Raw genomic sequence first — 24,564 nt, forward strand, 5'->3', positions numbered from 1 at the left:
TACCAGCACGGTCCAAAGAACCTCAAGCACAGGACTTAACTCAAAGTAGTCTCTGGTTGGCTGTGCCTGCAGAAGGCCGGCAAAAGTAAACACAAATCTCCTCGGTGAGAACTCGATCTCAGTGGGGCTGGCAGCAATTAGGAGTCACCATAGCAATGCTAGCAAGTGAGAAGCTGCACCCGAGAACTAGCGAAAAAGATAAGCAAAATCTTAACAGTGGCCAACCCAGTGGTGAGATTATAGATCAAAATCACTTTTATATACTACATTTTATATACATTACGTGTTTTATATCTTATAGATATATAATGTAGATATGCTCAGTATTTGGGAAAATAAAATAATTTTATTTTAAAATTGAGATATATGGCATTCTAGGGGAACTCATTTTAAAATATAATATCATCCAGGGCGCCTGGGTGGCTCAGTTGGTTGAACATCCCACTTTGGCTCAGGTCATGATCTCGCGGTTCCTGAATTCGAGCCCCAAGTCGGGCTCTGCACTGACAGCTTGCTCAGAACCTGGAGTCTGCTTCGGATTGGTGTGTCTCTTTCTCTCTCTGCCCCTCCTCTGCTTGCTCACGAGCTCTGTCTCTCAAAAATAAATAAATTTAAAAAAAATATTTTTAAAATATAACATCATCCTAGGGTCCCTGAATCTGACTGCCCTTCATTTCTTCTTGCCGTTCACACTCCTTTCCCACCAGAGCTATTCTAATAGCTAAATTTAATTAGTTTCTTTTCCTATCATTTCGTGAAATTCAGTAGATACAGAGAAGATAAATCTGATGGTCAGATGTAGAGCCCTTTCAGACTGTGAATGTGTTAAGAGGTCTGTCATCACCATCATTAACATTTTTGAGCACGTGTTAAGTGCAAGATGCTAGGTTAAGCCTGGCAGGAGGAGCCAGTTGTACGGAGGTGTTAAGTCTCTACTTTTATTCATCTGCTTAGTTGACAAATGCTTCTTGTGCACCTGTTATGCAGGGCACTAGGAATCTGCAGATAGACGTGGTGGCTGGTGAACTAGGACACATACGTTAATAAGTGTGGGAAAGGCTCTATAGGTTTAAGGTTTGGACATTTTAGTCTTTTGTTTATATAGCAAATTATATATAGCATTTATATATCTGAATATATATAGGATGGAGATTATGAGTTTATTTCCTGGCACATTCACAACTTTTGGTACCTACACAACTTGAAGGTACTAGACTAGGGCGTTCTGGGTGGGGTTCACACAAAAGACCAGGAAAAAGAAGTCCCTTAGGGGAGAAAGAGAAAAGCTGATGGCTTTGGAAATTGAGGATTTTCTATGAATCCCCCGTTTTATATTTAGAAATTATATTTTGAATGCCCCAACCCTTGGGTATATCTGGTGGCTAAGTAATCAGAGGAGGTGGGAATACGAAATAGCCATTAAAATAATGGAGGAGCCCCAGCAGTTTGTGCACTGGGTGTCACTCAGGCAGTGCTGAAGAAGAAGCCTATCCTAAGTGCCAGAGATACAATGAAGACACGATTTAACCCCTCTTCCTAAGGAGATAATAAATGACTGCCCGGGGCTGCTGTTTCCAAGCCAAAATCTATGACATAACCATTATCTATTTATGCGGCATTTAGCCTACAGAAGGGGGACTGCTTTCATCGTTTGTATATTTGGCTCAACCTCCCCTTCCCGGGCCCAAGGGCAAGTAAATGACCATCCACCACCTTCTCTGGAGGTTTAGTCACTGAAATGGATGAGCCCCAGGCAGGGTCCAGGGAAGGCCGGGCCCAGGCAACAGCCGACTGGGTTCTGCACGCAAAACTACCTCAGGCAGCACACCCAAGCCCACAGCTCCAGGAGGCCAGGCCACATCCAAAGCCCAAATAACCCCGGGGCGGTCAAGGCTCCCTCTCCCGCTTCACTTCCCAGCCCAGCGCAGGCTTCAGCCACACTTCCAGGATTATGTAACACATTTCTGTCATGGTCCATATGACCAGGGAGATTACAAAAAGAATGGTGGCGTATAAAAATTCAGGGTGGTACAGTTATCCGACGGACTCCTAGGTGAGAAGGCACCTCACCCCAGCACAGGTGGACGGATCCAGGTGGATGCGCGTCCATGCCGCCAGACGTTTCCCGTGCACCGGCACACACATGCACCCGCGAATCCCAGCCAGGCACGCAGTTGGGCGAAGCCGGTGGGGAGGACGCCTCCTCCGGCTGGATCCGAGCGCCGGCCCCGGCGGGAGGGCGGCGGCGGCGGCGGGCGGGGCGGCGCGGGGCAGGTGCGGCCTCGGGCGGTGCGGCGGCCCGGCCCGGCCCGGCCCGGCGAGGGGAGTTCCCGCAGCCCGCCCCTGCGCCCGCCCCTCGCCGCCCGCGGCTCCTCCTCGCTTCGCCATGGTGGAGCGGGGAGACGCGGCGCCGCTGCTGCGCTGGGCCGAGGGCCCCGCCGTCTCCCCGCCGCAGGCCCCGGAGCCGCAGGCCGGAGGCCGGGGCTGGGGCAGCGGCGGGGGCGGCCGGCCGGCCGCGGAGCCGGCCAGGAGGCGGGGGCCCGAGGAGCTGGGCGCCTCCGAGGTGCTGCTGCAGCCCGGGCGCCTCGAGCTGGGCGACGTGGAGGAGGACCAGGTGGTGGCCGTGTTCGTGGTCACCTTCGACCCCCGCTCGGGTGAGAGCCGCCGCTCCGGGGGCCGGGAGAGGGTCGCGCACCCCGGGGCTTTGGGGGCGGCGGGGGAGGGGCTCGCTGCGCGCGCACCCTCACCCACACACCTGCACCCCCCCCCCCACCCCGCCGCCCCCGCTCGCTCGGAGCGGCCAGAGTGCCCCCGCGAGGTCCGCGCGCGGGACGCGGGGCTTTGTTCGCGGAGTCCCCCCGACCCCCTTCTCCTTCCCGTCCCGCGCGGCCTCCCGGCAGATCCGCGGTCCGCGCCCGGGTCCCCACAGCCCTGTCTGCACTTGTCCAGTGCTGCAGGATCCTGTCGGCGGCCGCGGCGCGCTGCCTTTTGTTTTCTGGCTCTGCTGAAAGGTGTTTTGTTTTTTTTTTAATTTTTTCCCCATCAAGAGGAGAAACGCCCCCCAGGTGAACTCCTGAAACAGATTGTACTGAACTTCCAGGTTTTCTGCTTCCCTGCCCTCGCTCCCCGTCACTCCCGGCACGGTAACTTTCCGAGCGGCCAAGTTCACTTGCTCTGGCAGCATCATTTTGAGGAATTAGTGCCGCGAGCATTAAGGGATAGGACTGAGGGATTAAACTGGAGGCGGATTAAAGGAGAAGCCTCCTCAGGTAGACCCTTGATGGTTTGTGTGGAGAATTAAAGGGTTATCTAAAATAATCTTGAGCCTAATTAACCAGGAAGGAAGTGTCCAAGTGAGTGGTGAAAGACTTCGTGGGGGTTCAGAAGTGAGTAAATACACTCTCTGGGAAAGCCTCAGGTGGTTGCTGCGGGGGCCTCAAGCCCGAGCTCATCAGCTCTCAGCATTGAAGGAAGGAGTGCCCTATTCCTGGTTCTGGGGTTTTAGGAAACCCAGATATTTCTGACCCTAACTCCCCGAGGGGAGTCCTGGAATGAAGAGCGCCTGGTAGTGAATGGAAATAACTTCTTCGTGATCCTCCAGGGAGGAGCTGTAGAACTCATTCACAAGAACCTGATGGGTGGCCGTGGGGTGGGAGGAGAAAGGCCTGGGATCTTCAGGTGGCAGAAGGTAGCGTCCAGGCCGGGTAACTGACCTAGGGTCCGGGATGATAAAGCAGCAAAGATGCAGGAAGAAATGGCACAGAATAGAAAAATAGTTGGTGGAGGGACTAGGCCTTTCAGCCTCCTGTCTGTTCCTTGGCCCTTATCCCAGTGGCGTTCAAACTTTTTTGATTGTGTGTGACCCACTGTTGGAAGTAAATTTGACTTCACGACCACTACACTCACAGGCATACAAATGAAACTGAAACAAGTTTCATGAAATAGTCCTAACCCCTTCTGCATGTGGTGCATACTGGTATTCTCCTTTTTCTTTTTTAACACCTGCTGGTTGACTCGTATGGTTGGGACTCCTAGATACCAGTAATTTCAGAAGCTACTGTTTCTGACCAAAAGCAGTCTTTATTGGTAAATAAAAACGGATACTTTGTAACTAATAATATTCCTTATCCCCTATCCCATCACCTACAGGTAAATGGACGCAGGCATGGGACTGTGGGAAATGCTGAAGGCTAGCTAGAAGAAACGGCAAGAGAGCACTGACAGGGTCCGATTCCGCAGTAGTATAGCACTGGCAGTAGAGTCTAGGGAGGGGAAAGAGAAAAGGAAAGCCCTACACTAACCATAGATGCAGTTGATGACATTAAAAAGCACTGCAGAGCTGGGACCCTCCCCCTGCCTTGTCAGTCCCAGCTGTGACATCATTTGGATGGGTATATGTATATGGAATATACATACAAGGGGATATGTATGTAATGTTTTCAAATTAAGGTTAGTGTGGACAGAAGGGATTGTAACTGGTCCTTGGACTCTTTGTGCAGGCGTTTTACTATCATGGTGTTTCATGTAGTTGTAATCCTCTCTTTTGATCCCCGTTCGTACCCAGTTTATACATGAGCAAGCAGACCAAGGGTGATTAATTTAGAGACATTAACTGGCCAATACATACTTGACTCTTAAGTTCAGTTGTCTAATGTATCCCACACTGTGTGAACCTCTGCCCCCCAACTTTTCATCCTTACTGTGTCCAGAGGGTGGAAAGGAAGGGAAGGAGTGGGAGAGAGGACAGGGGAAGAGAGAGAGAATGTGTGTTTAGCTTTGGTTGCCTTTGGTTTTTGTTTTTTCTGAAAGCTGCTGTTCCCTGCCCATAAACCTACCTCTCCTTTGTCACCTATCCCAGTCCAACAAGTCTCTTTGCATCTTGTAAAAATACTCTGGAAAAAAAAAATACTCTGGAAAAAAAAATATAAAGTACCTCTATAAAGTGAAAGTAATATGGTGCATCTCCTAATGTAGAAGTTGGAATGAATGAATGCTGAGGTTCCTGGATCCTCAAAGGTTAGCACTAGGGCTCAGAGCTCCTGCTGTGTCCCTTATCTGGTGGTCTAGGCAGTCACTGTCCGGAGAGGTGAGATGCCAGTTCTCAGTTCCCCAGTGACCTGGAGACATCACAGGACCAGACCATGGTTCCTGGTTCAGTTCCGTGTCCTCCTCACTCTGCTACTGAGGCTGATCTGCTATGTGTTACTCTTTAATCTTGGTCCATGTTGTTCAGTTGGGTTAGAGCACAATGCTAGTAACCTTGGTCCACCAAGACTTTTGCCTTCCTTAGCCTTTGATACCAAAAATAGTAAAGCAATTACTGGCTTCTTTATAAAAATCAGAACATATCACAGAGCTTCTCACGTGGGAGAGATTGGAGTTTTTTTCTCTTGCCTGCCTACCTACCCACTCCCCCGTGTTTCTTCCACCTGTGTCCTGTTTCGTTCCCTAGGAGCCCCTCCCTTTTACCCTGGCCTACCCAGTCATTTACTGCCGAGCCCATGGCTATTTCATTCAGCTTCCCATCTGGTGGAAGTAACTGTTGGCACGCGTGCACATGAGAGGGCGAGAGAGAAGATGTGGGAGGAGAGAAATCCACGGTTGTGGTGCACCTTGCAGCTGGGGGAGGGGGGCGGAGAAGGTTGTGAGTGGCCTGTGGTGAAAGCGGATGTAAGAGGGTGTGAGGGAGGAGTGGGTCCTGGTGAGGGTGTGGGAGGGTGTGGTTGGACGTGTGCATGAGCCCATGCTTCCAGCGGGAATACACTTAGGGATTCTCAGGCTGGTGTATGACAATGGGAGAGAGCAGTTCTTTTATACTTGTGGATACAAGTTTTGGGTTGGACATCTGTAGGAGGGATCAGAGAAGAGGGTAGAGGCGTAATGCATGTGATTTTCATTGGATTCATGGTTTGAAAATTATGGTGGTCGTGTCTACAAATGACGTGAGGACCGGGTCCTCAGGTTCAAGTGCAGCAGAGGCGCGCGCGCGTACGCTCTCTCTTTACTCACTCACTCTCACACACTCAGTCTCTCTCTGGAGCAGGGAGCCCTGGGATGGCAGTTCTGGCCATCTGGGCTACAAAGCTGCTATTGACACCAGGCCCAGATGCTTACTATGCAAGCCAGGTGGGAGGGTTTGGCAGCCAGAATCTTGCTTTTTCATTGTGATCAACCCATTATTCAAGCCTTCGATTCTTAATTTCTGTTTTTTTTTTCTGCCCACTTGTGTGTGAGCCTGCAGCAGGTAAAGCTTTGGACACAATGAATCGTTGGGGCTGTTTCTTTATAAGAGGGTCACCTTATTTTTATTTAATGTTTATTTATTTTAGAGCATAGGCAGGGCAGGAGCGGAGAGAGAGAGGGAGACAGAGGATCTGAAGCGGGTCTGCCCTGAAAGCAGTGAGCCCGGTGTGGGGCTGGAGCTCACAAACCGTGAGATCATGACCTGAGCCCAAGTCGGAGGCTTAACCCACTGAGCCACCCAGGCGCCCCTGTAAGAGATTTGCTTTAAACTGCTATATTCCCCCCAGCCTGAGTTATTTCGTGGGGGGTCTGCAGATAATTCCTGTGTGGCGTATGCTTGCTTTGGACCGCTGAGGAGGGCACAGGGGAAGGCTGAGGGGAGGAGAGCTGAAGTTTTTGAGATAACCTCTTCCTTTTTGTTCTTCCTGATGAGGAATGAATTACTACCCGTTCCTCCCTCAGCCGCTAGCCACCCCCTAAAGTACATCTAAACACCTGTTTCATTTTGTGAGTCTAAATGCCCCTAAGTTTATGTATTTAAGATCACTCACACACCAGTTTTAATCTCCATACGGTCTCCAAAAGACCACACCGTACAAACACGTTCTTTTCCACAGCAGACATGAGGGGGCACGGCAGGATTAAGGTTAGGTGTGGTGTCTGAGACCCAGCTTGGAGCACGGCCCACGTCCCCTGACTTGTGCAAATAGTGGCTCCAGCCGTGACAGGGGCGGTGACAAAGTAGAGTGAGAACGGAAGATGTGGGACATAATTTTGAGATGCAAAGAGCAGCCCTAAGCACGGCCAGCTCAGAGGGCAAAGAGAGGGCGCTTTCTGCCAACCAACCAGGAGGTCCTTAGAATGATCTAACTGCCACATCCTTTCCCAGAGTTCCCTCAGATGTCAGTGGAATGCAGTTGTGGTTAATTTCATTAATCCCACGTTGGCAGAATCTTCCCCGGCTGTTGGTGATTCACCTGCTTGTGGTTTTCAGGGAAAAGTCAGTCTGTGGCCATCTGTGAATTCTGTTTCTTAAGAGAGTCAAGCAGGAGTAGGAACCATAACACCCACCACTTACTGGGTCCCCACTTTGCGGGGGGTTTCGGGGACCTGGTCTCTAATCCTTCTGACGCTGCTTATCACGGTAATGGCTCAGGGCTGTGGGGGGGGGGGGGGTGGGCAGAAGATGCCCTGAATTCAAGGAGCAGAGAGGTCAGAGCCCAGAGGCCAGCCAAGTCTCCAGGGCCAGTGCTCCCTCCTCACACCACTGCCCAGGGTAATATGATACAGAGTCTGTGAACTGGAAGGGTTTTTCCACTTGAAATTAATGCATCGGAATTCAGCCATGGATTGGTTGAGGGCTGACTTGAAATCACCAGGATTGATTTCTTCCTGCCCCAGGTTTCTTTATCCTGACTCTCCTTTTGCTTCGCGCATACTCTCACCCTAGGTGGTTTTAAAATTATTTAAGACCATTTAAGACCAAAAATCAATAGAAGCTATTTCCTTTTCTGGTGTTTGGAGGCTGAACCAAATAATCTTCTGAGGTTTCTTCCCTCTCTGGCATTTGGTGCCCCCCCCCCCCGCCAAGGAAATGGTTCTGTAGAGGGAAGGTGGGGAGGGGAGGCGCCACATACCCCTGGATTCTTGCCTTTCTTCCCGAGACAAAGTTCCTTTTTACTTCCCAGCTAGAACTAGGGCTCGTGTCTATGCTGATGAGAAGATGGAATAGGTGAAAAATCAAGGCATATGTTGGGGAGGGGAAAGGGGGCACAAAGCTCTGCTCCTGAAGTCAGAAGGAGCTGTAGGACGTGTGCTGATGCAGCCACCGATAGCAAGACCTCAGGAGGAAATCCTTGATTGGAAACCACCCAACAGGAGGGAGGAGGGGGAAGGAAAGTCACGCGTTTCCCGTTAGCGATTATTTCTGTGAAGATCCTTGCTCTGTCTACTTTAAATACTTTGAGATGAACTTTGTAACGGGCAGCAGCAGTAACAGCCCACGTCTGTTCTCCCAGAGCAGTGGTGGTGCCGAATCACCTCAGTGTACACGGAAACAGTCCCGTTTGCAGTAGATGGGACAGAGCAGATCTCGCCCAATGCAGGAGTTCATCAAACATCAGCCCTGGGAGGCTCTGCTGTGGACACAGCTGCCAGGCTGACCTTCCGAACCGTGGAGAGGCAGGTTCAGACCATCTGTCCATCTGCACCAGGCTCAGCCTCGCCTTCTGGTTTCCCCTGGATGACTGGGCTGCCTGCGCAATAAGCTGGGAGTCCAAGTTCCACGGGGACATACATATTTGCCTTTGCATGAGCCCAGCCCCTGGCACTGGCTGCCAAGTTATGTTCTGCCAATATTTATTGAATGGTCGGCTGGACGTACATAATGCAGATTGCCACATGTGACCCTCGTGCGCTCATGTGGCCCTTCCCCATAGGTTGTCTTTGCAGCTAGAGATGAGGCTGGGCCTCCAGGTGGGCCCACGGTTGCGAAGGAGAGAAAGTGAGGCGGAAAAGCACTTGTCATTGTCAACTCATCTCTTTTTGATCGATTACCCCTCGGATGAGCCCTTCTGTAGAATCCTTTTGGGCCCCAGTTTCCTGGCTGAGTTCGTAAAATATGGTGAGGGTATTTGGGAAGCCAATAATAGTCCGAAGACCAAGACCGGGGTAGTTAGCATTCAATGGGAAGTTTTTCTGGCATTCAATGGGTTTTATTTTTACAGAATCACTTGTCTTTAAGTCTCTACAAATTTTATATGTAAACTGGCTTCCAATTTTTGTGAATGGTGTAATATTTCTGGAAAGGATGACCTTTAGCCATGATGCCTCATTATTACCCTACTTAGTGTAGATTGCCCCCATTTATTTTCCTTTTGCAAAGTCCTTTCTGCTTACCTTATGTTTTTTTCACATCCCTATCATTTAAATTATGTTCTCCAATTTGTTGAAATTTTTTAAACCTCAGAAAAGTCGGAGGAATAGTACAGTGAATACTTCGAGCCCGTCCCCATTTGTGGACATTTTGCCATATTTGCTTTTTGCGTACACAGCTCAGCTCTAATGTGGAACATGCATTCCTAAAAGTCACTGTGCTGTGAAAGACTTGTGGTAAAAGTCACAAGGTTTATGGGGAAGATGGGGTCAGGGTACAGCGCTCAAAAACTGTCAGTGACACATTTTTTTTAAAAAAAGGGACCCAAATAAAAATGGTAGGACAACTTTACATATGATAACTAGTTAGGAGATGCATAAATACTCAAAGTTTGGCACTTTACCTTAAGGCACCTGGGGAGGTGGAGCCTGTGATTTATGGTGAAATGAATGAAAGCGGAGCTGTGTGACATTTGATGGACAACAGTAGGCCTGGAAGTGATAGTCAGGGCTCTTAACTCTGAAGAAGGTAATGCGTGAGTGTTTGAGTTTGGGGGGGGGGGGGGTTGTGTATTTCTGTGTGTCTCATTTCAACTGGGTGCAGTTTTCTGCATTCACATTGTGATCCTTATGATCAAAATCACCTATCAGCAAACACGAAATCCCCTACGATCAAACGGCTCCCTAATGTATCAGTTGCTTTGGATCGAATTCAGTTGGCGTTATAGCAGAACTGACTATATATAGAGGTGTGCTTATCTTTTTCTGCTGAACTATTTGACAGTAAGTTGCAGACATCATAACATTTCTTTTCTGAATACTTCAGTACAAATCTCCTAAGAATAAGGCCGTTTTCCTACATGACCACAATATCATTACCAATCCCAGGGTAATTCACCTACATTAACTGATCCGTTACCTTCTTTTTTTAATATTTTTTTTACGTCAGTTTCAGATTTACAGAAAAACTGAGAAGAGAGTGCAGAGGGTCCCATATCCCGCCTTCGCACCCAGTTTTCCGTTTTTATTCACATCTAGCATCAGTGTGGCATGTTCGTTACAATTGATGAACCAATATTGATAAATAATTATTAACTAAAGCCCATAGTTTACATTAGGGTCTACTCTTTGCGTTGTACATTCTATGGGTTTGAAAAATGCACGATGTGGGGCGCCTGGGTGGCTCAGTCGGTTAAGTGTCCGACTTCGGCTCAGCTCATGATCTCATGGTTTCTGAGTTCAAGCCCTGCGTCAGGGTCTGTGCTGACAGCTCAGAGCCTGGAACCTGCTTCGGATTCTGTGTCTCCCTCTCTCTCTGCCCCTTCCCATGCCCCCCACCCCCAGAATAATCATCAAAAAAAATAAAAATGATTGCTTTAAGTACATATAAATCATGATGATTTGATAAAAGGAGTTTTAACATTATTTAACAAAGCATACCAACTGTGAAAGAAATATAACAGTTTTATCCTTGGGGTGTCTGGGTAGCTCAGTTGGTTAAGTGTCCAACTTTGGCTCAGGTCATGATCTCATGGTTCGTGAGTTCAAGACCCACATCAGGCTCTGTGCTGACAGCTCAGAGCCTGGAGCCTGCTTCGGATTCTGTGTCTCCCTCTCTCTCTGCCCCTTCCCACTCATACTCTGTGTCTCTCTCTGTCAAAAATAAAGAAACATTAATTTAAAAAAAATGAAAAGAAAAATGTGCGATGTTACATATGCGCTGTAAGAGTATCCTACAGAAAGGGTTTTATTGCCCTAAAAATCCTCAGTGCTTCCCCTACTAATCCTTCCTTATTTGCTGATCTTTTTACTATCTCTTAATTTTTTCTTTTCATGGATGTCACAGAGTTGGAATTATATAGTATGTAGCCTTTTCAGATTGGCTTCTTTCTCTTAGCAACATGCATTTAAGATTCCTTTATGTCTTTGTGGCTTGATAGCTCATTATTTCTGAACAGTATTTTATTGTCTGGATGTTCCGCAGTTTGTTTATCCATTCACCACTGAAGGGCACCTTGGTTGCTTCCAGTTTGGGACAATCAGAAATAAAGCTGCTGTAAACCGTGGGCAGGCTTTTGTGTGGACCTAAGTTCTCACTCTTGGGATAGATGTGAAGGAGATGATTGCCTGATCATACGGTGAGAGTATGTTTAGTTGTAAGGAAATGCCAAACTGTCTTCCAAAGTGTTTGTACCATTTTGCATTCCTACCAGCAACGATGAGACTTCCTGTTGCTGCATGCTCTTGCAATTAGCATTTGGTGTTTTCCATGTTCGGGATTTTGACCATTCTAATAGGCGTGAGAAGAATCTTGTTTGGATTTGGAATTCCCCAATGACATGTAATTTTGAGCATGTTTTTCATAATCTCATTTGCCATCTGTATATCTTCTTCGGTGAGATCACTGGTCTGATCTTTTGTCCATTTTTAATATTTTTTTAAGTACACTCCACGCCCGGCATGGAGCCCAACATGGGGCTTAATTGAACTCACGACCCTGAGATCAGTACCTGAGCCGAAATCGAGTCAGATGCTTAACCGACTGAGCCACCCAGGTGCCCCTTGTTCATTTTTTAAATTGGGTGTTTATATTTTTCTTAATGTTGTATTTTAGTTCTTTGTATATTTTGGATTTAAGCCTTTATCAGGTATGTTTTTACAAATATTTTCTCTGTGTATGGCTTGTCTTTATTCTCTTCATAGTATCTTCCACAGATCAGAAGTTTTTAATTTTAATGAAGTACAACATACCAATTTTTTTCTTCATGGATCGTGCTCCTGGTGTTGTATCTAAAAACTCATTGCTAAACTCAGGGTCACCTAGATTTTCTCCTTTGTTACCTTCCAGAAGTTTTATAATTTTGCATTTTAGTACACTATTCATACTGAATTAATTTTTGTGAAAGGTGTAAGTTCTGTGTCTAGATTCTTTTTTTTTTTTTTTTTTTTTTTTTTTGCCTGTGGTTCTCCATTGTTGAAGAGATAATCCTTTATCCATTGTATGGCCTTTGCTTTGTTGGCAAAGATCAGCTGACTGTATTTGTGTGGGTCTCTTTCTGGGCTCTGTGTCCTGTTCCGTCAATGTGTCTAATCTTGTCTAATCACTGTCTTGATTACTGTAGTTTTCATGGTAAGTCTTAGAATTGGGTAGTGTCAATCCTCACTTTTTCTTCAGTCTTGTGTTGGCTGTCTGGGGACTTTGCCTTTCCATATAAACTTTAGAATTAACTTTTCAATGTCCACAAATAATTTGCTGGCATTTGGATTGAGATTGCATTGGATCTCCAGCATAAGGAAATGTGAAATCCCTATGCTCAGATCGTTATTTAATACTTCAATTGTGTTGGGGCACCCGGGTGGCTCAGTCGGTTGAGCATCTGACTTCGGCTCGGGTCATGATCTCGCGATTTATGGGTTCAAGCTCTGTATCGGGCTGTCTGCTGTCAGCATAGAGCCCACTTCGGATCCTCTGTCCCCCTCTCTCTGCCCCTCCCCTGCTCACTCACTCTCTCTCTCTCAAAGGTAAATAATCTTAAAAAAGAAAAATACTTCAGTTGTGTCGACTCTAGTTCAGCAAGCAATGTGTCAAAACTGACTATATACAGATATACTTTTTTTTTTCCTGAGCCTTTTGGTAGTAAATGCAGACATGATGATCCTTCTAAATTCTTGAGTATAAACCTCCTAAGAAGAAGGACATTTTCTTACATAACCACAGTATCATTACCCCTAGGATAATTAACATTAATTCATCAGTTGGCTCTTTAAAAAATGCCTGCCTGCAATAAAGCTGTTTTTCTTTCATTATTGTTATTACTACGTAACACCCATCCTGTACCGTGCTAAGCGGTGTGCCGTGTTGGGATGTGACGATCAACGAAGTTCCTGTCTTTAAGAAGTCCCGTCTCCTGTGGAAATAGACCCGTCTCCTGTGGAAATCACCTCCAGTGATTACATAGGCTGGCATGAGGACCGAAGTAGCTTCGTCTACTTCATTTACTTTCCTTTCATTCAAGGAGAGTGTCAGTAGGTAAAGGTGAGGGTAACTAGTCCCAGAGCAGTGCTCTGGAACCCGTGCTCATTCCATGACTCCCCAGCCTGACCCTGATGGAACTTTCCATCTGGGAAAGACCCTGAGGGACTTACATCCATCTAGAAGTCAAGACTGTAACTACCAGATGTCACTCCCTCCATCTGAGTCTGTCAGTTTCTGTAGCGTGAGGACCAGACACGCACAGAGGGACGAGGGTGGCAGCTTTGAGAGCCAGGCTGAGGAATGGGGGCTTTCTTCTACAGGTCAGCGGTGTTGGGTAACATGTGGGTTTGGCCATGAATACCAGGGACCCAAAGTAACGGTGGCTTAATCAAGATAGGAGTTTATTTCTCTCTCATGCAACAGGAGATAGCTGGCCTAGGGCTGGAAATGCTGGCTCAGTCCAAGCGGCCATCCAGGGACCTAGATTCATGACGGCTTGTCACCACATCCACATTCTAGACAGCAGGATGGAGGAAGGGGCAGCACGTACACCTGCCCTTTAAGGTACTTTTTGGCAACCATACACCTCACTTCTGTCCATTTCCCATTGGCCAGAATTGACTCATGTAGCCATTCCTACAGGCAAGAAGATACTGAGGAACATAGTTGTGATTTGGCTAAATATAGGAGGTTTTGTTCCCTGTAAGAGTGGATATTGAGGGTCAACTTGCAACTCCTTGTGTGCTGGCATTTCTTAAAAAAAAAAAAATGTCTTCAGTAAAATTAGTCCCTTAAGATGCTTCTTCCCCCCACTTTGGTGGGCTGTACAGGGGATGCTTGTTAAGAATAGGTTTATTAGCCCCCAAATTTTGGAAACATTAAGGTCTCGTAGAGGTCCACAAAGCAGAGTAACATACTAAAGGCTCTGAGAAGTTCTGCAGTAAAGAAATGTGTCTATCCTTGTTTACCCTAAGATAATTTGGCCAAAATCCCTTTTGAAAAATGTGTTTTGTTTTTGTTTTTGTTTTTGTTTTTTTGCAGAAGCTCTGTCAACAAAAGCTTTGGGAAACACTGCTTTGGGAATTGTTAAAGAGCTCTTAGTTAGCCCCGATGAAGACATTTTTACGGTAGTTCTATTCCTAGGGATGTTGTCGACGGAAATGTGTACATATTGTGTCAAAGTTTAATCGAAGAAACAGAACCGCTAGGAGATGTCTAAAGGGATTTATTGCAAGAATTTGATCTTATGCAGTTGTGGGAACTAGGTAGGCAGGCTGTATAAGGCTGTGGTCTTTCTGCCTGATGAGGGAGCTGGAACTCTATTGGGCCGGCAGCTATGGAAGAAGAGAGTATAGTTGGGAACATGGAGAGAAGCTGGAACTCATGTACAGGAACCCGGGTCAGTCCGCCTCCAGCTTTCAGGATGTGGGTGTCCTGATGAAGTTGATGCCCTTCATTGTGGAACGAAACACACACCTGGCTTAGGAGTCCGAGAAGGTGAAAGAAGATCCAGGGGAGGGTGGGTCCAGCATTCATGGGCCTGGCTGCCACCCCCAGACCCCCCGAGGTGGTCCGCAGACGAGCAGTAATGCACACAAGCTGCCTGGTGCTCCTTCCCCAGCCTCCTGATGTGCATACGATATGCCGACTGCTGCCCTGCCACATCACTCCCACATCCCACATCCCACATCCCACCCGTCTCACCTGGAATTCACGAGGAAGGCAATTCTGAGAGATGTAGTTCGGCCTAGCCCGGCTGACCTATTACAAAGCCACCCCACATGTGTTCACCAGATGACTTAAGTATAAGACCTTTTGTAGCGGTCTGTTTGTAACAGCCTCAAATTGGAAATAGGCTAAACGCACATCAACAGTGAAATAGATAATCTGTTACATGCATAGGGTGGAAGTAGCTTCGTGGATCCACATGAATGAATCTTGCAAAGAATAGTGAGCAAAAGAAGACCTAAAAGAATGTAAACTACAATTGCATCGATATAAATTTCAAAACAGCCAAGCTGATGTACAGCGTTAGAGGTCAAGATAATAGTTCCTGTTGAGAGAGGGTCACGAGGGGGACAGCGGGGCTTCTGGTATACAGAAGGCTTCTCTTTCTTGGTCTGGGTGCTGGTTACGCAGGGATGTGCATGTTGGGGAAATTCACTGAGCAATAGTTAGGATTTGTGTGCTCTTCTGTACTTAGCTGTCAGGAAAAAAATTTTAGGTAAAAAGTTTTGTTTCTTTGTTTTAAATGTTTATTTTGAGAATGTGTGAGCAGGGGAGGGGCAGAGAGGGAGAGAGAGAATCCCAAGCAGGCTCCATGCTGTCAGTGCAGAGCATGATGGGGGGCTTGATCCCCAGGCCGTGAGATGATGCCTGAGCTCAAAATCAAGAATTGGATGCTCAACCAACTGAGCCACCCAGGCACCCTGGTGGTGTTTTAACAAGTTTTTTTGTTAGAAGTCATGGATCGGCTGGGTTGGAGGAAAGAAACAGTGTTAGGGCTCTCTGAACCCATTATGGAGCGGCAGCGAGGGAAGAAGGCAGCGGATAAGAGAAGAGGCAGGTTGGGTAGGCGAGGAGGACGGCGTCTACCTGAGGGACACTGCAGCAGCCCTGTCCCAGGCTGTCCCTTCCTAGGCCGGCCACCTGTTCCCATCACAGAGGGTTAGGGCCGTGTACACAGGCTGAAGCAGGAGCTCGCCAGCAGAATCCCCATGTGCTATGAGGCAGGGACCATGATCCTGTATATCGGGGATAGGTCCCAGCACCCTTATAAGTTCCCTGGGTGTCCTCATACACTCCACAGGCCGAAAGCCACTGAACCACAGAGATAGTAGACATGCACAGAAGGGGAAAGATGGAAATCCCTTTATCCCCAAGTTCACCCCTCTTTCAGTGTGCAGCATGCTTTTCCTGTCTTTAACCCGGACACGCACAACGTCATTCTATCCTTTCTGTTTTATAAAATCCTAATTCCCCTTTACACGCTTTTGGGTTTAGCTCTTTGTTAGAGCCATGGTTCCTCTCTTGAAAGTAAACTATTTGAAAGCACCTTAGGCTCTGAAGGTGAGGCCGGATAACCCTCCGTGGTGCCTGCCATGTTTGGAGACTGGACCCATATGTAGGTAGACGGATATGCAGCTTCTCTGATGCTTGGAGCACGGTCTGAAAGCACTGTTGGCTGGATTATTCACGGCATCTCTCATGCCTAGGAAAGTAGGGTTTGGAGTAGTGATAAGAAGTTTGTTCTAAAATAAAGTGTCATAATCCTTCCCACCCCTGTTTATACTCACAGGGCCATTGCCTACTCCTGGGCAGGTCACCCAAGGCCTGCCGCATCTGCTGCCCTCACCCCCCAACTCTTCCCACCTTTCTCTGCCCTTGAAAGGGTCATTTCACACGTTTCTTTCCCACTTGGCTGAGGCCTGTGCCAGGTGCTCAGAGCACAAGGGAAGTGGGCGAGCCTCTGTCTTCAAGGAATATGTATTCCTCTTGTACTGGATACTTGGGAATTTATGTTTAATTTTCTCCCCCTCATTGTAGTTGGGAATTAAAAGCTAGAAGCAATCTTACAGGAGAGTCAGCCTCCTCACGTATTGAATTGTCTTCATTTTACAATAAGGAAACCGAGAATCCAAGAGCTTTTACCAGAGGCCACACAGCTTGTGACAAAACCAAGCCTTGAAGCCAAGTCTAGCCTGGGCTAAGTGCATATTTAACTGCTCCCCCCACACCGCTGTCGGGTGACTGGTCTAGCTTCATGCAGGGAGTCCAGGCCCGGCCTGGAAACCAGCTCTTTTTTTTTTTTTTTTTTTTTTTTTTTAAGTTTATTTATTTTGAGAGAGAGAGAGAGAGAGAGAATGAGCAGGGGAGGGGCAGAGAGGTTGGGGGACAGAGGATCGGAAGCAGGCTCTTTGCTATCAGCATACAGTCCAATGCAGGGCTTGAACTCAAGAACCAGGAGATAATGACCTGAGCCAAAGTCAGACACTTAACCCACTGAACCCTTCAGGTGCCCCCGGAACCCTAGTTCCTGGCAGCCCCTGAAGCACACTAGCTCAGCTGGTTAGGGGTGACTCTGAGCAAGTGCTCTATTTGTCTCTTTGTTTCCTCGGATGTAAAAATGGGAGAACGTTGAAAATGTGGTAGTTGGTTGCACAGCTGACTATACTAAAAGCCGTTGAATTGTTTGCCGTAAGTGAGTAGATGGCACGGTGTGCGAATTGTATCTCAAGCTGTTAGAAAAAATAAAATAAACTCACGCATAGCTCGATACTGTTATTTTGAAAAATTTTGAACACACAAGAAAACAGTAGGGAATATTCCATAGTGTTCTGTCAGTATGTGTTCTGTCCGTGTTCTGGGTAACAGTGCTATTGTGCAAATCTCCGATTCCCTCAATCTGATAGATGCTCATCACTGCTCACATTCTCGTCTCTCATAGCGTTTATCCCCTGGAACTGTAATCTGTGGTCTCCTTGTTTATCTCTGGATTCTAATCTCTTTGCAGTCAGGGACTATGTCTTATTTGACTTTGTAGCTCCAGCGTCCAGCTCGGTAAAAAGTCAGTAACTGATGATGAGTGAATGAGCCCCGAGGTTCTGGAAGCAAAGAACTGAAGGCTAAGCCTTGGATATGGTCCTCACCTAGGGAGAGAAGAGAAAGACTTTGGGAAGGAAGCAGAGCTACCTAGACAGAGAAGTAGGGAAAAAACCAAAATAGTATTTTGTCATGGGAATCAAGGCAAAAGAGGAATACACTTTTGAGGAATTCTCAAATTCCACAAAGAGGTCAATGACAACGTGAATTAAAAAGAGTTCAGGGTTGTCAGAGTCATCAGTAGCTGTAGAAGGAGAAGTTGGAACAAGATCTCAGGGGGTTAGGGAAAGGAGACGGGGGGTAAGAATCATGCCCTCGGAAGTAAAGCCATGAAAGGAAGGACGTTTGAAAGTAGCTATGCAGAATGGAGCACCAAAGACCATATCGTCACTAGAAAGAATGAGCTCCTCTCTCGGCAGAGGGCAAGGCTCCTTTAAGGCCTGTCTCCTGGCCCTCTGGAGTAACTGGGGAACTCTGCCAGCGTGTGGGTGGTGGATGAGATGACCCACTTAAGCGTCTCGGTGGCTGAGCCAGCAGTGCGTGCATTGGGCAGCTGTATGCCCTCAGCCCTTGTACTACGTCCTTTTCTTTGAATGACTTTGTTTCTTTTAACTTGTCACCTCCCTTTCCCACAGGGAACATGGTGGAATGGTGCTTACCTCAAGATATTGACCTTGAAGGTGTTGAGTTCAAGTCTATGGCCAGTGGGTCCCATAAAATTCAGTCTGACTTCATGTAAGTATTTCAGAATGTAAATCCCTGTACCATCTCTCTCTTCTCACAGACTTTCCCCACAGCGTAAGGGCTCTCATCAGGGGCTCTCATCATCTCTTCCAAAGGTGTGTAGAAATGCCCTGAAAATATATAGATAGATAGATAGATAGATAGATAGATAGATAGATAGATAGATAGATAGATTTGTGTTTATATCAGTTTTCCAGCAAGAAGGCCCCCAGCTTTCATTAGGTTCCCAATGGGTTTCATGACCCCAAAAGTTAAGAACTATCAGAGGTTCTCTCTCCCTTTTAAGAAAACGCTAGGTCTTACCTGAGGTTTGGCTTTGTTGAAAGAATGGACTTTCAGTACAGTTTGGGTTAACTTAAGCCATTTGTGGGCTAAAACTTGAAAGTCCAGCTTTCAGTAAGGCCAAGTTATAGTCCTGTGTAATTAAGATTCGTGTGAGGAGCAAACGAATAGAACACGAGGGTAACCAGAGTAGCTTTAATCTTCTCACTGGGCTGAAACCATGACAGAAGTTTAAGAAAGGGGGAGGAGATAAAGTGACAGCTGTGGTCATCCGCCCTGTTAAAAATATCAGAGACTCAGGAAGTGAGGAAAGAATCGACGTGGCTTATGCTACTAAAACAGAGCGCCCTTCCAGAGGGGCCTGAAGATGAATCTTTGTTTTGGTTCCTTACGGCATCAGTAGTTATGCGGGAGCGAAGGAATCTGTCCATGGTCATGGGCAGTGCAGCAGCAGACTTGCCAGAGGTCAAGTCCTAGCTCCTGCTGGGTGACCCTTGGTGAGTTGGGTAATCTCTTCATACCTGGGTTGTCTCCTCTGTGGGGTTGAGTGGCCTGGACTGACATTCCCCTTTGGTTCTAAAACATTGGTCTTCAGACTGAGAGCTTTGTCATGCAGACCCCTGGACACAGCTCTCTGTCTTCCTTGGGGCTGCATCTCACATTAAAAACCGAAGCCAGGGGCATCTGGGTGGCTCAGTCGGTTAGGTGTCCGACTTCAGCTCAAGTCACGATCTCGCGGTCTGTGACTTCGAGCCCCACATCGGGCTCTGTGCTCACAGCTCAGAGCCTGGAGCCGGCTTTGGATTCTATGTCTCCCTCTCTGTCTGCCCTTCCTCTTGCTCACATACTCTGTCTCTCTCTCTCAAAAATAAAAAAATAAACATTAAAAAAAATTTTTTTTAAACAAAACAAAAACCGAAGCCAAACAAAATTTCTCTTCTCTGATTTTGAGCCCCACGACGCATTTGTTCCATTTTAGCTATTTCCGAAAGGGACCCTTCTTCGGCCTGGCCTGCTTCGCCAACATGCCTGTGGAAAGTGAGCTGGAGCGTGGTGCACGTATGAAGTCTGTGGGCATCCTGTCTCCGTCCTACACCCTGCTTTACCGGTACATGCACTTCTTGGAGAACCAGGTTCGGTATGTGGCTCGCATACATGTGCAGGGTGGCCATGGGAATCTGCCAGCCAGGTGTGTGTGTGTGTGTGTGAGTGATGAGCCCTCAGAGACATAGGTTGTGTGTCAGAACAGCAGATGCCCTTGCTCGAACATCCATGGCCACATTTCATACCTCAGGTGGTGGTCTTTTCTCTGTCAACCCAACTCATGGCCTAAAGACTCTTCATGCCGGGGCGGATTTGCCTTCGGTCTGTGTCAGTACTGTCCTCAGTTTTGTTGAATGACATAATCTGTTAATAAATATGTGATCTTTGTTTACCCTAAGCCACAGCAATTACCTCCATCACCCCAGGTAGGCAAATAGACTCTAAACTCTTTTTAAGCCTCATCGTTCATTATTCGGGGTCATTATTACTGCTTGTGGTAATAGGAAGGGAATCTTTAACAGAAGCAGCGAAACTATTCGTTATCTTCTATAGTTTTCCATTACTCTCATTTCAGATTTTGAGAGAAATCTATCCCTAACCCCTGAAGCACTATTAAAATCTTAGCACCTTTGCCTCTTTTCTGGTACACACGTGTATACTTTTTTAAAAATGTATATACTTGGCATCATACTACGTATACACTTTTATACTTTTAGAATTTATTTGAATTTTTTAACATAACAGTCATTCTTGATGATGATCTTTGAAAGAACATGAAATTTGTTGCTTGTGGGAAAAAAAGTTTATTATTTAAAATGTATATAAAAGTACAAAGAGGGGCATCTGGGTGGTTCAGTGAGTTAAGCATCTGATTCTTTTTTTATTTTGTTTTAATGTTTGTTTATTTTTGAGAGAGCGAGCGAGCAAGCACACAAGCAGGGGAGGGGCAGAGAGACAGGGAGACAGAATCTGAAGCAGGCTCCAGGCTCTGAGCTGTCAGCACAGAGCCCCATGTGGGGCTCAAACCCATGAACTATGAGATCATGACCTGAGCCGAAGTCAGACGCTTAACTGACTGAGCCACCCAGGTGCCCCACTTTTTATTTTTTTAATGTTTAGTATTGAGAGAGAGAGAATGAGAGAGAGGGACAGACAGAGTGCAAGTGGGCGAGGGGCAGAGAGAGGGAGACACAGAATCCGAAGCAGGCTGCAGGCTCTAGGCTCTGAGCTATTGTGGGGCTCGAACCCATGGCCTGTGAGATCTTGACCTGAGCCAAAGTCAGACGCTTAACTGACTGAGCCACCCAGGCATCCCCGATTCTTTGTTTGTTTGTTTGTTTGTTTAATGTTTATCTATTTTTGAGAGAGGCCAAGTGTGTGCGTGTCCCTTTTGATCTATAGATACATCTTTTATTTTTAATTTCAGGAACGTTTCCTCCTGTAAGAAAATATTCCACTTTTCCATTCCATTTTTTTCCTTCTTTATGCACTGGTTAGGCATATGTTTCCTCTGCATTGTCCTCCATATGTATCATTTTATCATTTTGATGATTATTTTCATAATTCTGTAATGCTAGAGCTGTTCTTCAGCTGTCTTCATTAAGTTGTCTTCATTATTCACTATGGTTGTCTGAGTCCTGACTTCGGCTCAGGTCATGATCTCACGGTTCATGAGTTCGAGCCCCGCGTCAGGCTCTGCGCTGACAGTGTGACCTGTGCTCGCTCACTCTCTCTCTCTCTCTCAAAAAAATTAAACTTAAAAAAATAGATAAAATATTTATTATTCACTGTGGTTGAGCACTTAGCGTGTTGTTGTTGTGTTTTTTTTTTTATTGCTCCTCTACATTTTGGAGCTGTGGTAAACACCTCACACAGATCTCTTTTTCTGTATTTGAAGTATTTCCTCAGTTTTGTGCCCCAGAAGTAGTATGACGGAGTTAAAAATTTTTTTGATTGGGATCCTGACACTTTGAAAAAATTGCTCCTTTTGACAAAATTAATTTTCCCAAGTAGACAGTATTGTCTCATGGTTCAAAAGTTAAAAGTGATAAGGAGGTATTCTATTAGCATCCTGCTACATGGCAGTAACAGAGGCCCCAAAATACAATGATTGAAATGAGACAGAAGACTCTTTCTCATGTAATAGTCTAGAGGTGGGCCGGTGGTCCAGGTGGGTAGCCTGCTGTTCTATACAGCAGTTTAGGGACCCAGACCACTTCTCTCTTATGATTCTACAATATCCTAAGAGTGATTTTCGTATTCTAAGATGTCCTTCTCCAGTGTTCTGAGCTGCTCACCTCTACTGTCTGCATCTAGCCCCTAGGGAAGAGGGAAAGCCCCAGAAGCTGCATACATCACTTGTTACATACCATTGTCAAATTCTCCAACACAAGGAGACACCTAACAGCAAGGGAGATTGGGAGAGGTAGTCTCTAGCTAGGTGACCCTGTGACCAGTTAAAAATCTGGTGGTTCTGTTGCAAACAGGAAAAAAGGCACAGAAGGATCTGGGGGCAAAATCAACAGCCCCTGTTTCAGTGCGCCCCTCTTGCAATCCTGATATCCATGTGCACTCTTCTTCCCACATGGAGAGAACATTCCTCCCACCCTCCCTCTCTGAGGGAGACCTCAGAGAGGCTCATTGAGTTGATGCTTCTAGTCTACGGTCCAGGATTTCTGGGTGATATGAGGCAGTCCTTTTCGATAGATCAGCCCATGGTTCTTCATATCCTGAAAACCTGCAGAAGAACAGACAAGTTCATTCACTCTGCACTTCCTAAATGCAACATCGAAGGTGAAGTGGGAACCCCAGTACAAGCTCCTATTTGGAAAAAGGAAGGATAAGAAATACAAGTAGCCATTAGTCCATCATGCTCATGAAATTCTGCTGCAGGGGCTGCAAAGCCTCCTTGTCCTGGTGGAGTAGTAAGTTCACTGGTGAAACCGTCGTTCTGTTATTGAGAATCCCCTTGCCCGTTTTCCTCCGTGGCTCCTGGCTCTGCCTTCCAGGAGATTTTGTACCCATTTTCCACCACAACCACTTCTGAAGCAGGCATGGGGGAACGTGATCTCCCTGAGGCTGCACACCTAGAGAGCACATTTCTTGCTGGTGTAGGTTGGTGGGTGTAGTGGTTTCTTTAAGGGTGGAGCAGTCACAGGCTTTTATAGGCCAGCCACATGACAGTACAGATCCCTCAAAAACCGAATAGGCTTCTGATCTGTTTGCTTCTAGTCGGTCCCAAGTTAAAGTATCTGTTGCGAAAGATTCTTTTGGGTCTTAGTTTTTAGTGGACTGTAGACCGGTTACTGTTGTCTGTTCTTGGCCTATCCATCTTTTTCTCATTTAAATGGCAACTACCATAAATACATACATAAATACATACATATATATATTTATATATATATATTTATATACATATATATTTATATACATATACATATATATATTTATATACATATATATTTATATACATATACATATATATATTTATATACATATACATATATGTTTATTTATATATATTATATGTATACACACACATACACACACACACACACATATATATATAAAGTAAAATATGATGCTACCTTGAGGCCGTACCCTAAATCTGATCTTTGCAAATGGGTCTGTCTCCCATGACTCTACTCTTCACTGGAGAGTTTCATAAAAGCTTTGAAGGAAATTCTTATCTCCTGGTTTTGGGGTACAAAAGCGGTTGGCTTTTCTAGTCCCATGGGATCTCAAAGAGTTGGAGCCTCAACTAACTTATATTGCAGAACTCAGAACACACTGTCCCTTAGGCCGTATTTCTTCCCATTTTGGCCTGCAAAGTGGCCAGTTCTTGCCTGTCTTCATCTCACTCTTATAGCAGCTCACGGCAAATGAGAAGCAATCAACGTTTGATTTCTAAGTGCTTCCCCTGGAGGTACAAGTTCACATGACACGGGGCCTGTCCAAGTTACTGAAGTTCTAGCAGGTTTTTGCTACAGGGGGACAAGGGTTACCAGCTTTCTAGTTATAACACCTACTTCCTTACCACCTTCCCGTGCCAGCTGCGAATTCAAATGCCACAGTGTCTTGTCTGATAGTGCAGCAACTCATTTTTGGGCACCACTTTCCGCTTTAGCTAGAGCACAGGCTACGTTGCTACAACAAAGAGACACAAAATCTAGTGACTCAAAGGAGATAGCTTTTCTAGCACAGCAGCCCTGGAGGGGGAGAGGCAGCCCCGTGTACTAGATGGCTCTGTTCCGCTGGGTCATCCTGGGACCCAAGTCTTTCTGTGTCCTATGCTCCTGTCTCCTAGAGTATTGTCCTCATCTGCATGATAGAGGAGGACTCACCATTACCAGGTCATGGTCAAGCCTCCAAGAAGAGGAAGAACTCAGGAATCCCCCAAGTTAAACACATCACTTCTGCTTACGTGCCATTGGCCAGTTCATTCCTAGCCACACCTAACAGCAAGAAAGTCTGGGAAATGTGGTCCTTGACTAGGTGACTCTGTAATGCGCTACAATCAGAAAGTTCTATTATTCAGGGAAGAAGAGAGTGGCAGTCTCTACTACTGGCATAAAATGAAAAGTCTTATCCCAGTTCCAATATTCATCCAATAATCCCAGCAATTACTGTTAATTTCTCTTCTGTCTTTCCAAAATGTGTGTGTGTGCACAAATACAAATATATGTTCTTTTTTCCCCTCCTTTTCATGCAAAAAGTATCAGGTTGTACATGTTGTTTTACACCTTACCTTTTTCAACGAACAATATATCCAAGGAGATATCAGTACAGAAAGTTTATCA

The 24,564-nt window shown here is 46.3% G+C and overlaps 1 protein-coding gene across 4 annotated transcripts in view; it reads left to right on the forward strand.

The window, feature by feature from the left end:
• The first annotated feature begins 2,346 nt into the window (after window positions 1-2,346).
• DENND11 (DENN domain containing 11) overlaps window positions 2,347-24,564 on the forward strand; it is a 55,756-nt gene continuing 33,538 nt past the window's right edge. For 2 of the 4 annotated variants that reach the window (XM_027075623.2, XM_027075622.2), the window contains exons 1-3: window positions 2,352-2,654; window positions 18,331-18,430; window positions 19,701-19,859. In XM_027075623.2, the coding sequence (XP_026931424.1) occupies window positions 2,387-2,654; window positions 18,331-18,430; window positions 19,701-19,859 (527 nt within the window). In that variant the 5' untranslated portion in view covers window positions 2,352-2,386. Of the gene's footprint in view, window positions 2,655-18,330; window positions 18,431-19,700; window positions 19,860-24,564 lie in introns of all 4 variants that reach the window. The other 2 variants (XM_027075621.2, XM_027075624.2) reach the window with 2 other exon arrangements.

This window comes from Acinonyx jubatus, chromosome A2, assembly GCF_027475565.1.
Source record: "Acinonyx jubatus isolate Ajub_Pintada_27869175 chromosome A2, VMU_Ajub_asm_v1.0, whole genome shotgun sequence".
Lineage (NCBI taxonomy): Eukaryota > Metazoa > Chordata > Mammalia > Carnivora > Felidae > Acinonyx > Acinonyx jubatus.